The sequence below is a fragment of the Perca flavescens genome, chromosome 11 (genome assembly GCF_004354835.1).
Source record: "Perca flavescens isolate YP-PL-M2 chromosome 11, PFLA_1.0, whole genome shotgun sequence".
NCBI lineage: Eukaryota > Metazoa > Chordata > Actinopteri > Perciformes > Percidae > Perca > Perca flavescens.
Genome location: NC_041341.1, coordinates 21,895,427 through 21,909,798, shown reverse-complemented (window position 1 = coordinate 21,909,798; position 14,372 = coordinate 21,895,427). Strand labels below are relative to the sequence as shown.

The 14,372-nt window shown below is 40.9% G+C and overlaps 1 protein-coding gene across 1 annotated transcript in view; it reads left to right on the top strand.

Moving 5' to 3' along the window:
- The window catches only part of tanc1b (tetratricopeptide repeat, ankyrin repeat and coiled-coil containing 1b), a 100,635-nt gene that overhangs the window by 58,991 nt on the left and 27,272 nt on the right, over window positions 1–14,372 (top strand). Inside the window, 2 exon segments of the mRNA XM_028590452.1 lie at window positions 1,162–1,351; window positions 4,404–4,721. Coding sequence (XP_028446253.1) covers window positions 1,162–1,351; window positions 4,404–4,721 — 508 coding nt within the window.

The following is a 14,372-nucleotide window of genomic DNA, read 5'->3' as shown; positions in this document are numbered from 1 at the left end:
TTAAGCATGCCACTGCACAAGCATGTAGACCTTTTAAACAGCAACAGTCAGTACATCAGTACATCATTAGAACAAGACGTTAGACTCAATTCTGTCTCAAATTGGCTAAGCATTGGTCAGTCTTACTATTTGTGTTCAGTTGGGTTGAAGAGTAGATTTTTTTTGCATCAGAAATACTGCAGTAATGTTTGAAGAAGGAATTATTAAAAATTGTAGCGCAATCACAATTTTCCGTATGTGAAAAAGGCTTTTAAGCAGGTTAGGGATGAGTTCAGGTGTAATGTTAGAAATGGTTTGTGATGGTTTGCTGTGCTTTTTAATTGGTGGAGTGTGTTTCAGGCAATGCACAGTCTTGTAGTAAGTGGTGCTTGAGATGCCAACTGTGGTTGAAAGTCCCTCAGGCAACAAAATATCTGCAGCAAAGTTGGTGTATTAAGGATGAGGGTTGATTTGAGTATTTGAGTATTAAGGTATGGAGTTGTGTATGTGGAACAGTTTGAAGGATTTGGCTCTTCTTACAATGTGACAAGGATGACCTTCCTTCTTGAGCTACATTATATTGTGTGTAATCAGAATACAGTTTACGGAAGATGGGGAAGCAGGACAAACCAGCTTAAATTTGGATTTCTACGGTTGTCAGTTAGCTCAAACAAAGATTCAGCGACTGTATGGTTGTCAGACAGGCTTGGTGACTTGCATGAGAAAGGTATCTATTGTGTTACAACAAAGTAGAGACTTGTGAAATTCTCTTCATGAAATTCTCGTCGGGCTTATTTTGGTTCCTCCAGACATATGAGTGTGTAATTTGAAAGCCTTGCTCCATTTACAGCATGTATGCCCTTCGTCTTGTTTGTCATGCTCACACGTGAAAGGCTTGTATATTTGTGAGGGAGTTGTTTGCACTGTTTTCACATGATCCAGGTAAATAGGCGATAGTCTCGGATCAAATAATTATTTCCAGTTTTCTCAATTCTCCATCCAAATAAGGTTAAAAAAAAATATTTTTTGTTGTATTTATTGTTGCTCATGCTGAAAGAATGTGAACATGTTGCCAGCTAACAGTTTATACTGGGTTGACTTCATACTTCATTGACATATTAGATTAGTAGAGCATGTTCTTGGTATACCTTAACTTTTTTCCTCTATCTTTTTTCTCCCCAGTGCTCTGTAACTAGCCAGGGTATCAGCCCCTGCTCTACACTGACCAGCAGCACGGCATCTCCCAGCACTGACAGCCCATGTTCCACGCTCAACAGCACGACTAGCCACCCCCCTCTCAGCTGCTCCAGCCCCTGCGGGACCATCACAAGCCCCAGCTCCACACTTGAGAGCAAAGACAGTGGGATCATAGGTTAGAAATAACCAACTCTTTCATGGTACCCACTACCCAAATAGTAACTTGTATGGTGCAGGAAAACTGATCTAGTAGTATCCGTGTCCTTACTTAAAGGTACCCTGTAAAAAAAATTCTCGAGCGATGTTGTTTGTTTTGTGGTGGACACAATACACATTCTTGCCACAGGTTTTTGTGCTATTGGCTGCGGTAATGTGCAGATTGGAGTACTGCAACAATGGGCCAAAGCTAGCATACATGGATGGAAACAATATAGGATTTAAAATATCTTTTAAAAATCTGCTTTGCAAATGTTTTATGAGTAAGCAGTGCATCCAACACATTTTCGGGTCTCAAAGACACACACACACACACACACACACACACACACACACACACACACACACACACACACACACACACACACACACACACACACACACACACACAGAGCGTGACAGAGACAGCAAGATGCAAGCAACCAATACGTTTGTGAGTGACACTGAATGCAAACATAACTTATTTGTTGACAAGAAAATGCCACAGGGTACATTTAAGCTAGCAGCTTAGAGCTAGCCACATGCAGGCCAATTGTGGAAATGTTTACTGATGTACTGCATTTGTATTCAAGGCAATTTCTTTTTCTTTATCTTCATTCATATTGGAACCCACATTACATAAAGAACATTATAGAATGTTTGTCAAATAACCAGCTTTAAACTGACTTCCCTGCTGTTTAAAACCACCTGTGGTGCCTTTGCCAAAATAGTCAATAACAACGCTAGGAATGCCAGTGATGAGCAGATTCAGTGGGAAACCAGGCACAGTGAGTCAATAGCTTTGTTAGAAGTGTGAATAGCCCACCTCAGAGTAATGACAAATGGCAGCTTACCAGTGGCTACATCAGTTGCTGGGTTTGATTAAAAACATTGGTAATGACAAAAGCTCTGCTGACCTCTCAATAATATTTCCTTTCTTTTTGGCATTTATCCTACACAATACAACTGTCAGCACAGATTTCTCTGCACACACTTCCTATATTATTACCAGCTATTATAGTTTTTCCCACAAAGCTCTTGTATCTCTAATTTGGAATCAGAGAATGTTATCTCATGTTCACTTTGCGATATAGACCAAAAAGTTTCACAATCATTCATTTTGTTAACCCCAGTGGATTTTTTTGTGGCACTGAAAAGCATTTGTGTCAGTCTGTCAGATTCTATTCAACCTCTACCATGTGTCAGTTATCGAGTTTGTATAGAGCTATTCTAGTATGACAGAGCATTGACCTGGCAGTTTGCCACAGTTTGACATTATATTGTATGTCTAGTAATAACCCTGTAAGACATCTGGGGATTTACACAAGCTGACAGGAATACGACGTAGTCTATTGATATATTAATCCGTCTGCTGTTTCTACTCACAAACCTTCCGGTGGCTTTACATATATTAGAAATTCATTCTAAAAAATGGCTTTTGAATATTTGTAGTGGGAATTCAATAGCAAATTGTAACCGTATGATCCTGCAGTTATCCTTGGTTGACATGATGGTTCTGCAGAGGAGAGCAATGTATTCCAAAGCCAAATATGGTATAACAATTTGGATTACCAATGCTGCAGAGACTAATTACCATGAGTCAGTCATTCTGTCCCCCCCGAGCAATATCATAGCTAGCTGCTAAATAATTTATGGAAGCTGTGACATAGTATCTTTTAGCGTGGAGCGTCGACATGCTGCCACCCAGGATGAGACATACAGTCACATCGCATGTGTTGTGGTCTCACATGTGATTTCATTGTAAAAATACTTTTTGTGTCAAATCAAAATTTACTTTGTGAGAGATGACACAATGTGTTGTTGGTCTGCAACATCCCATCCACACGTCTTGGTAAGAATGTGCAGGCATGGAAGAGAACAAAGCTATGTTGTGTCCACAAGTCAGATTCCAGCCGGTGATTAATGTTCCATGTTCTTTGAAGTTTGACTCTCATTTCAAAAGCACATTAATTTGGCTTTGTACTGCGTTTAAAGTTCTTTGGTGGAATTGGGGAGAGTTTGCAATGTCTTCTTAACATTTACAAAATAGCTTCCAGAGGCGTTTCTGCATTAAGTGCCTGTAGAAGGACCTATAACAGCCCTTTAGCAATGACCACAACCAGCTCTTCGTATAGTAAAATGACACACTTACCATACGTTTTGAATAAATAAATAATAATGTGTTCTTTGCCAGGGGCTATAGTTCAACAATTTAGCAATCACTGTAACCTCTTTTACACCGTGATGACTGCTAATGCCATGCTCAGAGCAGGGCCAGACATGACTCTGCTGTCATGAATGACTTCATATCTGTACAGGTAAACGGCTCAGTAGTCACAAGGTCCAGGATGTGTTATAGTAATATTAGTGAGGATGCAATGTGCTGCGGCATTATGATATCCAGATTAGGGGTGTGTTATGCAAACGCAGCCAGCTGGCCAGTCAGTTCCTGTCCTCTGATTGTACTGATGTTTCTGTATCCAGCTGCAGCCTGTGTAGCTTTGGCCCTCCACTCATCTTTTAGGATCGTATTAGATGGCTGGGTTGGCCTTAGGGAGGATTAAAGGATTTTTTGTCATGTTAGCAAAACACCTGTCTGAAGTTAAAAATATTGAAGGCGGTTTTCAACACTAGTTCTTCACTCTACTCTTACATTTTTTATATTTTGTGAGTGTGAATCTTGTGTCATAGTACAGCATCCAGTTGCTGTTTAAGCTGTCTTATATAGGCTCCTTCAACTGATGACCAGTGAAAAGAACAAAAGACTGGGCACAGGAAATGAATTCTACAAGTCCATGCCATCATGTCTTTCTGGTTTTCATTAGTGCAAGCAGTCTTTAATGCTCCTGTCTCTGTCCTGGTGGTGAACAGTGTTGGCAATGAGGAAAAGCAGGGAGTTATTCAAAGTTAAAAGTTCTATTACAGCTCAGAATCTCATTAGAGATGAAGACAGATAATTGTTCATGACACAGAAAAAGCATCTTACCTCCCTCACTTGCTCTAATTCCCTCTCTGTTCTTATCTCCCCCCAGCCACCATCACTAGTTCTTCGGAGAATGATGACCGCAGTGGCTCCAGTCTGGAGTGGAGTAAGGATGGCAGCCTGAGAGGCAGCGGGCGCCATGGCCTGGCACAGAGTGTGCGGGCTGACACCTGCTCTCCCGTGGCCGAAGAAGACTCCAACAGTGCCACAGCAACGCCAGCCGACACACCATCCAGGACAGACCAGCTGCAGTCAAACACATCAGCAGGGGCACCGCAGCCTCCAAGTCACTCACCTGAGGGACCCATTCCATACCCATCGCAGACATCTTCTGCCCTCATGATGCCAAGGCCGAACTCTGTAGCAGGTAAGTTTGTTTTGTTTTAGCTCTCAACATCTGGATGTCTCCTATGCAGAGGAGGGAAAGGAATGGATCCGTATACCGTTCCGCAGTTCATTTAGCGTTACATGAAACATTTTACTTACGTTTTCTTCTTGCAGCCTAGTAACATTTATTTATGCTGACAACATGTAAAACTGTGACTCTGTAATGGGGTGTCTCAGTGCATTGCCAGTCAGTTCAAGATTGTGATGCTGTGATATGACCTGTGATTGAGGCTGACAAGTGTGGTGTCATTTCTAGTCCAAGCAAGTGACCGATACAGGCAGGAAAAAGCTTTGTGTAGCTATATAGAGGGATTGAGACAATGAGTTTTTCAGAATCCAGGTTGCACTTTTTGACAAGGAATATCATGGCAGAAGTTTGGGATTAGGCAGCTGTTGTATGCTTTGCCTTGGTCCTGCCATGTCAGACCTAAGCACAAAACCACTGTTCTGCATTCCTGCCCTGGAACTTCCCTGTTATGGCTCAGCTCACCATATCCACACAGCTGTCACAGTTGTTGATATCCCCCTGCAGCCCCTTTTTCCCCTCTCTCTTTCCCCCATTTTCATGATCTCCCCCACACTGCCTCCCTCTGTTTTTGCTGTTGCTGCTTTTGACCTTGGCCCTGTTGTAGTAACTCACGCAGCCATAAGTTTTACGTCTTCCTTTAAAACTAAAGTCCAGTGAGTTGAGAAGTTTATGCAAAGACCAAAATAAATGGTTGAACTAGTGTTTGACAACTATCATTTTCAGCTGTTTTATACCCTAGGGATTCACTAAGGACAGTTGTTGGATTTTAATGTGTAAGTAAACTGTGAAATCACCAGCAATGTCATCTGCAGCTCTACTTACAATCTCATGCTGTTCATCATGCTCCATACCCCCAGGGGAATATGCTACACATGCTTGCTTTTAGGCTGACTAGGCACTAGAAATAACAGCAATATAAACGTAAAGGTCATTAATTAAATGTTTGCTTGTTATAGCAGTTGCAGACTGGAGCATGAGTAGTGTGTAAATAGTACATTGGATGAAAAAAAACACTCTTCTTGGGAAGATGAAGATTGTATGGAAGTGAGAGTAACAGTTTGTAGTGCAGATGAACTTTGTCACACTGCCTTGTAGTACAAGCAGACAATTCCATCGATGAAATTACAAAGGCAAGGGCAGGCTGTGAAGACCTGGGGAAAGACGCATAAAACATAAGTGGACTCAGGTCAGACCAGTGGCTAAGACGGATAATTGTCAAAGTAAACAAAATAAAATATGTTAATACTGAGGCAGCAAATAAAATCCCAGAATCCAGACAGTAGTATATCACTCAACACACAAATATTTGTTTTTAGCTAGGAGATGATGTATTTTGTTCATATTTTGTTGCTTAGGAATATGGCAGGATATAGAGAGTGTTTGCTGCCAGTGTGTTCAAGATCAAATGCTTTAATTCTCCTGCAAAATAAATCAATATCTTGGGTTTGACCTTGATGAAACTACTGGTATTCACTTGTGTTTTTTTTCTTTGATGACATGTAGCTCAGGCCCCTATTTAGTTTGAATGCACTTATTTTGAATCATCTTGGACGAAAGCATGTGCCAAATAAATGTAATGTGAAGGACACTGCTTTTGCATAACAGTTTAATAAGTGTTTTTACAGCCCACAGTTGAATCTGTACCCACATTGTAAAGTGGTTCATGGTGTTGTGCTATTGTTTCACGAGCCCATACCTTTTTACATCTCGTCATTATTTTGCCACTGACATCACCCTGAACGGCACAGACACACACTGGCTTATAAAGCTAACAGACCAGGAAGTATTTCACTGTTTTTGTGTGTGTGTTTGCATGTGTGCGGCAGTGTGTGCTCATCTCCCTTTGTGCTGTAAGAGTTCATTGGCTGATGTCATAGTTATGCAGCGTTGACGTCTTGGGTCCTGCAGAATTCACACCTCTGATTTTATGCTGTGTGGCAAAGCCTTGAGAAAGGACACAAAGGACATGGTGAGACATCTTAATTTATGGCCCAAACCAATCTCTGTTGTTGTCACGATGTGCAAGGGATAGTGCTTCTTTTCAGTTGGTGCTCATAAAAATTGTATTAAAAAAAAAAAAATGATTCTAAAGAAGCAAATACCCCCATTTCATTCCAATTTTCATTCAGTAAACTTTTATTCCATACTCTTGGGATGAGAGTCCTTGATGTCTGAGACCAAAGCACTCTGCTTGAAAACCGCGGAATGCCCCCTTTGGGTTGGGAGCGACTTCTGCTCCAAATGAGGTCAGGTATCTCAGGGACTTGTTGACAAGTGAGAGTAAGATGGAGGATAAGTTCCACAGGTGGATTTGCATGGAGTGGGCGGTGATGCAGACTTGTACTAGACTGTTATGGTGCGTTCTTTTTGTCCACCGAAGTCGATCTACGAGTTGTTTTGCGGAGTTACGAACCGGAAGTTGCAAAAAGAACGCCACCGAGGTTGTATATACACTCGTCAAGTCATCTGAACTCAGAGGACCCCGAGTTCACTTTCAAAGATGGCTACGTCGTGCATCACACGTAGTAAACATTGTGGTTTTCTACAATTCGTCGTACCCATAGCACTGTATATTGCTACCTATCGGCATGTCGCTACAGTCTTAAATACCGCCTAATTAGTTATTTTGTAGCTTGTGCAGCTGAAATTGGCTAGAGACACTCGGTTGCTATATGACAACAATGGCTTTAATCCGAGTCTTGAGCAGAAAGCAGAGCAGTAGCCTAACATTAACGTTAATCAAAACATAATTTTTATGTATCAAACTGTGAAATATATTTGTGTAATATGTCAATAACTGGGTGAATAGAATCCTAAATGTTACTAAAAATGTTACAAAAATCCATCTTTTCTCCGACTCGTAGTATTGTGTGACAAAAAGAACGCCACAACCCGCAGTTATTCGTTTTTTGACATGGATGTGACGTCAAACTCGAGCATTTTTGTTACAAGACAAAAAGAACGCACCATTACACTGAAGTGGGATCTAGGTATGAAGGTAGAGCGCTCTCTTTTACAGTTGATCTACATTCCAGGCGACACCTATGGTCATTAGCATACTAGCAACCGAAAAAGTGAGATCTTGGATACAAACAACCAGGGTTTCTGGGTGCACCCTTAGGCACAGTGTGAGGAGCTTGGACATCTGAAAGAACTTTTAGTAGCTGTTCCTTGAAGCTAAAAATATCCAGTTAAGGTTGTTCATCCATCTCTGAAGGGGTCCACAAGATTTTCAACCATTTGAAGACCCTGAAGTGGACTTAGAACATGCTAGAGGGATTACATAGCCTACCTGGTCTACTAACACATCAGGGCCCCCAGGAAGAGCTGTAGTGTGTTGGCTTTTTTTTCCCTGGTTGATACCTTGACCCTGTTAATGTGGGAAGAATGGATGGATATAAACTGTATATAATATTTACCACACCTTGTGGTCAACAGTTTTCATAGAGAGCTATTTTCTACAGAAGGTAGACAATAATGAAACCTTACTGCTTCGTTGTTACATGATCTGGCAACCCACGCCCAGGAGGGTCCTAGAATACAGCAAAATATAGAATGTACTTGCAGTATTCTTTCACCCATCTAAATGAAACACTGTGCTGTTCTTGTATTGATTGACTAAGCATCGGAATATCCAGACAACTACAACAGACAGAAACACTTGCGGTTGCTGAGAGTTGCAGCACAAAGACCAGGCAAAGTGGATTTTGTCCATCTGTCTCATGCCAGTCAACAAGTGTATAGCTGTGCCTCTAGAATGTTAACTATGCATGTAGAAGGAATGTCTGCGTATTGCCGAGAAGTGTCATTTGCACTGCCTTGGTGAACACACACAACACTCATACTGTGGCTAGCTTGTCCCTAGGCTGCTGTGGAAACTCAAGCAGCACTGTGAGAAGCCTGCATGTGCTGTGGCAAGTTGCACAAATGTTGGCTCGCACCACCTGTCACCGCCAACAGAGCTGAATTCAAATGCCTCTTTCGGAGCAGTTTGTAATTGCATCATTAGTTGGTATTCTAAGGAACTATCTTGGCCACTGTTCTTGTAAGGCAGCATTAAAAAGCTGTCAACAGCCACACAGACATTTATCATCCATTTAATGTCAAAATGAGCCCCGTTTTAAAACTAATAGCTGGCCACATGTAAGGGCTATGTTGGATACATATATGGCCTAAGAAATGTGGTTGGCAATTTTTCCTGGGCTTCTTTGTGTTTTTAGAAAACCTATATGGGAGGGGGGTTTCTCGCAAAAAACAATCTCTAAACATTTAACCTCCCTTGATAATGCAGTGCTCTTTCTACAGTCCAGTATTAAAAGCCTACTGAGACAGCTCTCAATAAACCGTTTGATACACTATCTAATTCATTAATTAAGATCTGATTCAAGACCAATTCTTATTTCTTTTCAATATGGTGCAGTTTTATATTTTTTCAATTCAATAAATACTATTCAAAATTGTATAACCATCAAATACATGTGTAATAATTCAAGTCAGACTAAGTGAAACATTTGCAAAAGAATAACTGTAACTGTAATAGATAAGAGATAATGTTTAAACATAGGAGACAACATTTTACTTTGTGTCTTGCACTCTTTGCCACTCTTACTCTACATTATACTTAGGTAATAAGAATTCTATTTGTTATGTCATTTGTGTTAAGCTTTTTAAAAATGAATACAGAGTCAAAGGGAACTTGAGTTGTGGCCACTGGAATTCCATAGTTTTTAAATCTTAGCTTGAGCTGCTTGTGGTCAGGTTGCTCAGACTCAGAGATTGAGTTAGGGTCACTGTGGGTCAGGAATGGTGCTACAGTGCATCTGTGGTGTTTTGCTATTCGACAGAGCTTGGTGGTTGTAGCCATGTTGAGGTACAGTACACACTAATTTGTTTCTACTCCAAAGTCCTTTGCTTTTCTGGCTCATGCTCTGTGATAATGGCTCCAAGATCCTTCGTTAGACTGTGTCTTGACCTAAGTCATGGACTATTGACAAGCAACTTCAAGGATATGGTGTTCCTCTATCAAAACCTTGGAGAACAGTGACAAGGTAAGGTTTGAGTACAGCTCACATCTATGTTTTATTAGAATGAGTGAAGTCATCGCCACCTGGTCAATGTGAACACAATCTGTGACTCGATGTTTTCAAAAGTCCGACAGTAATTTTCTCAAATAAAAAAAATCATGTCTGTCAGTTCTGCAGCATAAAGGTTATGGCTTTTTAAATTCAATATGTTGTAGTCTCTTTGTAGTACTGGAGAAGGAAGGCATGACGTAACTGTTTTATCTCCTAAGCTGTAAGCTCATGTCTTCTCTGGTAGTTTTCGAGACAATATTGTCCTGTAACTTTTGGACCGCATCAACCGGTCTTCAGGTAACCATGGAATTCTCATCCGCCTCTAGCTTTGTGTAAACATTGATCTGTTAAGATAACCCGTTCATATCGTCCAGCTTTCTAAAAAGGTCAGTAACATCTTTTCCACTTCCACTTTCAGAGAATTGTTGGTGCCTCTATGTCACAGCAGGAGCAAAATAAAAACCGTTGCAGAGATCAATCTGCTTCAGTTTTAAATGTTGCTCAGTGGCACTCCATTGACAGATCAGAAGTTGCTAAATGTCTAATCTCAAAGGGACAATGTGTTAGCTAACTGTTCTATGCCACCACAGAGCCATCTGGCTGTTTGATTGATGGCACCCCACTATTGAGAATAATGTAATAGCTGTTCAAGAACTATTTAACTGTTCTGACAGCATGGATATCTTAATGTCCAAGGTCTCTTTTCTTCCTGGCTATAGCTATTGGCACAGATATTTTTCGATGAGGTATAGATTGGCTTGTGTTTCAAGTTGAACATGCTATTCCTGTGTAGAAAATCAATTTTAGAACAACTCTCTCTATTCTGCTTTTAAATTTGTACAATGCAGTTTATAGTTATTTTTTAGAAATATATGCTTTTAGCCACACTGACTGCCTGACTCTATTCGTCTGTCTTCGGGTATGTTGGATGGTACACCACTTTGGTCAAAACTGATCTTAATAACACATATGTACATGTGTACATATGTTTGTCCAGAAATTCAAAACCTGTTTCCCTCAGGATGAATTGTAATGGTTGTCTGTTAACTTTTATTGTAATGCCGAGATTAGATCACAATTTCAATTTGTCCAGTAGTATGGTTTATGACCAAATACTTGAAATATATTGACATTCCTATAACCTCAGCTGTACTTTGTTGTTAGTGCTAATAAGAAAATGTTAGCATGCTAACATGCTAATCTAAGAGGATGAACTTCATAAACATTATACCTTCTAAACACCACCATGTTAGTATTGCTCAGCATTTCTCAGGGTAATAAAGAAATTCTCCAGTTTCAGTGGAAAAACAGGGTTTCATAATCAAAGCACACCTTTTTAAATATTATTTTTTTCACGAACGTGGACCATTGCAGCTAGAGAAATTGGAAAATGTCCACGGTAACAAGCCAAATTTGCGTATAGGCCACTTAAAATTCCACTTTGCACGTAGTCAAGCAATTCTGACCTAACAGGTCAGAGAAGGAGTGGAGCTAGAGGTGATGTTAAAGTATTCAGTAGACAATTCACCACCGCATCCTTAAACAGTTATCATTAATAGGGATGGGTGGGGTGATAATTAAGTTTTTTTTTTTTGTGTTAACCGTTTGCCTCTCTATATCATATTATTGTAATACATTTCTTATATTAAGATTATGCTGAGATAATTATCACAGTAATAATTCATCCCTGTTGCCTCCACTCTTATTACAAGGAATCAGACGTCTTTGCCTTGCATTTTAGAGAGAATTTGCAGAACTTTCAGCCTTACTCTAAAAACTTTCACTCTTATTCATACAATGACACACAATGAACTCGAACTTGAAAAAGCAAAAAGGTGAGCATGGTGATGGGAATACTGATTGTATTCATTGGTAAAGAGGAAAGTGGAGTCAAGTCAGGGCGAGAAGGGGGGCAGTGGTTGGAGCATAGGAGCTCAGCTCTCTTCTCTGTTCTGTCATGGGAAACACAAAACTGAAGGTTTCAAAGGGCAGACCTGCCTCAGGAAAAAAAGAGTCTTCATCAGAATACAGTCTGACATATTTGTACAGCTTCAAAGTCACTGCAAGCACAGGCTTCAAGGTATCATATGTACGTTTTATCAGTGAGTAAAGATGTGCAAGAATAGGAAAGAATCTGGAGACTGATGGTAGAAAAAGAGCAGGATTTGAGGGATATGAAGGCTTTCTGTGGGAATTGTTGGCCTTGAAAAGGTTATTGTGCAGGATGCATTATCACAGGAATGAAGGGAATGTGTGCATTTAAACTACTTAAACTGAGTATTACCTTCAGTCTTAGTTTATTGGACCAATCAGCAAAAATATATACCTGGTGCAGAATGAGGTTCAGTGTGGCCTTTATGTTTTCCACTTCAGAAATCTTAAAGAAATCAGATGAGGGGGAAAAAAAGAGAAAGACCTCTTCTTGTGGTCCTCGTGTCAGTATTGGGCTTAAATGGTGATTTTACTGCATAGAGTTGTTTTTTTGTCCATCTCCTCCTCTGTTCACACATCTCCCTTGCTGCCCTGCAGTGCCATATTCGTTCATGTAGCTATTTGTAATTCCAGTGCTTTTTCTACCTCTTCTTTGCGTGCATGGACAGAGGTGTATGCATGTAGGGAGCGTGACACTCTTCTGGAAAGAGTTGCATTCATTTAACAAGTGCCTAATGCTGCGGATGCTGTGACTGGCTGAGCGCTATAGAGGCGGCGGCAAGCCCTCTGCTCAGCAGCTGAATGCTGCCAGTGTGCCTGCATAGGAGCACTGGGGCAGAGGAATCTCTTTTGTGCCCTCAGTGAGCTCATCGACTCAAGAGCACTTTAGAGATTTAGGTGAGGGTCTCCACCCTGCCTAGTGGTCTATATGCCTGCCCAAGTATACTGCCCAGGGCTTTCAGAATTCCCACTGTCCCTTCCTGGCTCTGCTGTTCAGTTTAGCTTTAAAATCACAAGTATTAGTGCTGTATTGCTCTACACTCACTGACTTGTGTTTGCCTTTCTTGATTTCTTTACTTTTAATTATAATTTTAACTTTGTCCATTATAGTTAATTATGAAAGCACCATTGTTTCCAGGCTAAGCTAACCTATGCTCACAAAACAATGGAAAACCGCTACTGAAGGCTTACTTAGCTCTTAACATTAATGGTATTGGTCTCCTCTCCCTGCGTGTTGCATTTAACGTGAGAATGAGACCTATGCTTGCCTGGATGAGTGTATACTTTCCTACCTTATTGGTTGTGCTGTGTTATACTGACTCACCCAGCCACTTTTTCAGCTCGCGCTCCAGAGCCGGGCCTGCTTGCTTTGGTGACCACGCCGTCTTGAGCGACCTCTGCATAATCTTTGTCTTCAATGGTGTTCTCCGTGTGGAAGCATGTGATTTGCATCAGTCAGCCTGCCGTGTGCTGCTCTTTTCTGAATCAACCTACTGAATGAATCTCATCTCACACGGCGTAGACGTAGAGAGTCAGGAGCCTGGAGGGATAGCTCAGGGCTTGTGCCCTTTTCTCTTCATAATGACGTCAGGAAGCAGCTGGCGAGGTGGGAGGAGCCAAAGGACTCGTGAGGTTCCTCACGCACCTGCAACGGCTGGGTTAAATCCGATCAACAACACCACATCCCTCATGTGACATGTCAGTGTGACCCTGTCAATCAGCTAACCATGCCCACTTCTCTAAAAACATTTGACTGATATAACAACCATCCCCTGCAAAAAAAGTAACCAAGAGGGCCGTCTTTTATTCCAATCGTGTTTGTGACAGTCTCTCCCCGCTGAGGCTGATGAAGTAGAAAGCAGAGGCTTGGATTCTGCTCTTCAAGAGGGCCAAGAGAGCATGGATCACCATGGTGATAGCACTGTTGAACAGTGAACAGCAATTGAAAGAGAGACCTTGATGCACTGTGCACATCTTTATTATGTTTACAGACTATGTCACATAACAGGAAGTTCAATTGCTTTGTTATCACTGGCTTATCAAGTAGTTTATCTGCTGAGTTTAATTTCAGCGAAGGACCTTTTTCTCTTGGCAGTTGAAAACCTTTCCTGCTTTGAGACTCCAAAATGTGGCTAGAGTGTGACTTTAAACATTTTTTTGTTTTATTCTGGATCTACTATATTTTAAGGTGTTAAATGATTAACCTGTATTATAATTTATTTTCTCCAAAATGAGTATAACATTTTATTTTTTATTTTTACATAACAGTAATTTGTATAGTGTTCTCTAATGCATCACGTTATTCTATACAATCTATTATTCTCTGTATTTTGAAGAAAAGTGAAGGTAATCTGCTCTCTTTGTACGCACCAGCGGGGGTGTTTGTGGGGACCGACCTCTCAATGCTATAATATTGTGTGTAGCTGTCCGCTCAAATCAAAGACAATTGCTGTCTTGACTTAGGGATACTGTTATTCTTTCTGCTACAGTACAGTATACTGGTACCTGTGCACACAGCCTCAAGCAAACTGCAAATGTCAGAGCGCACTGGCTCGCCTCTTCTTCCCTCCTCTTCTTTGAGAAATGCCAAATGTGC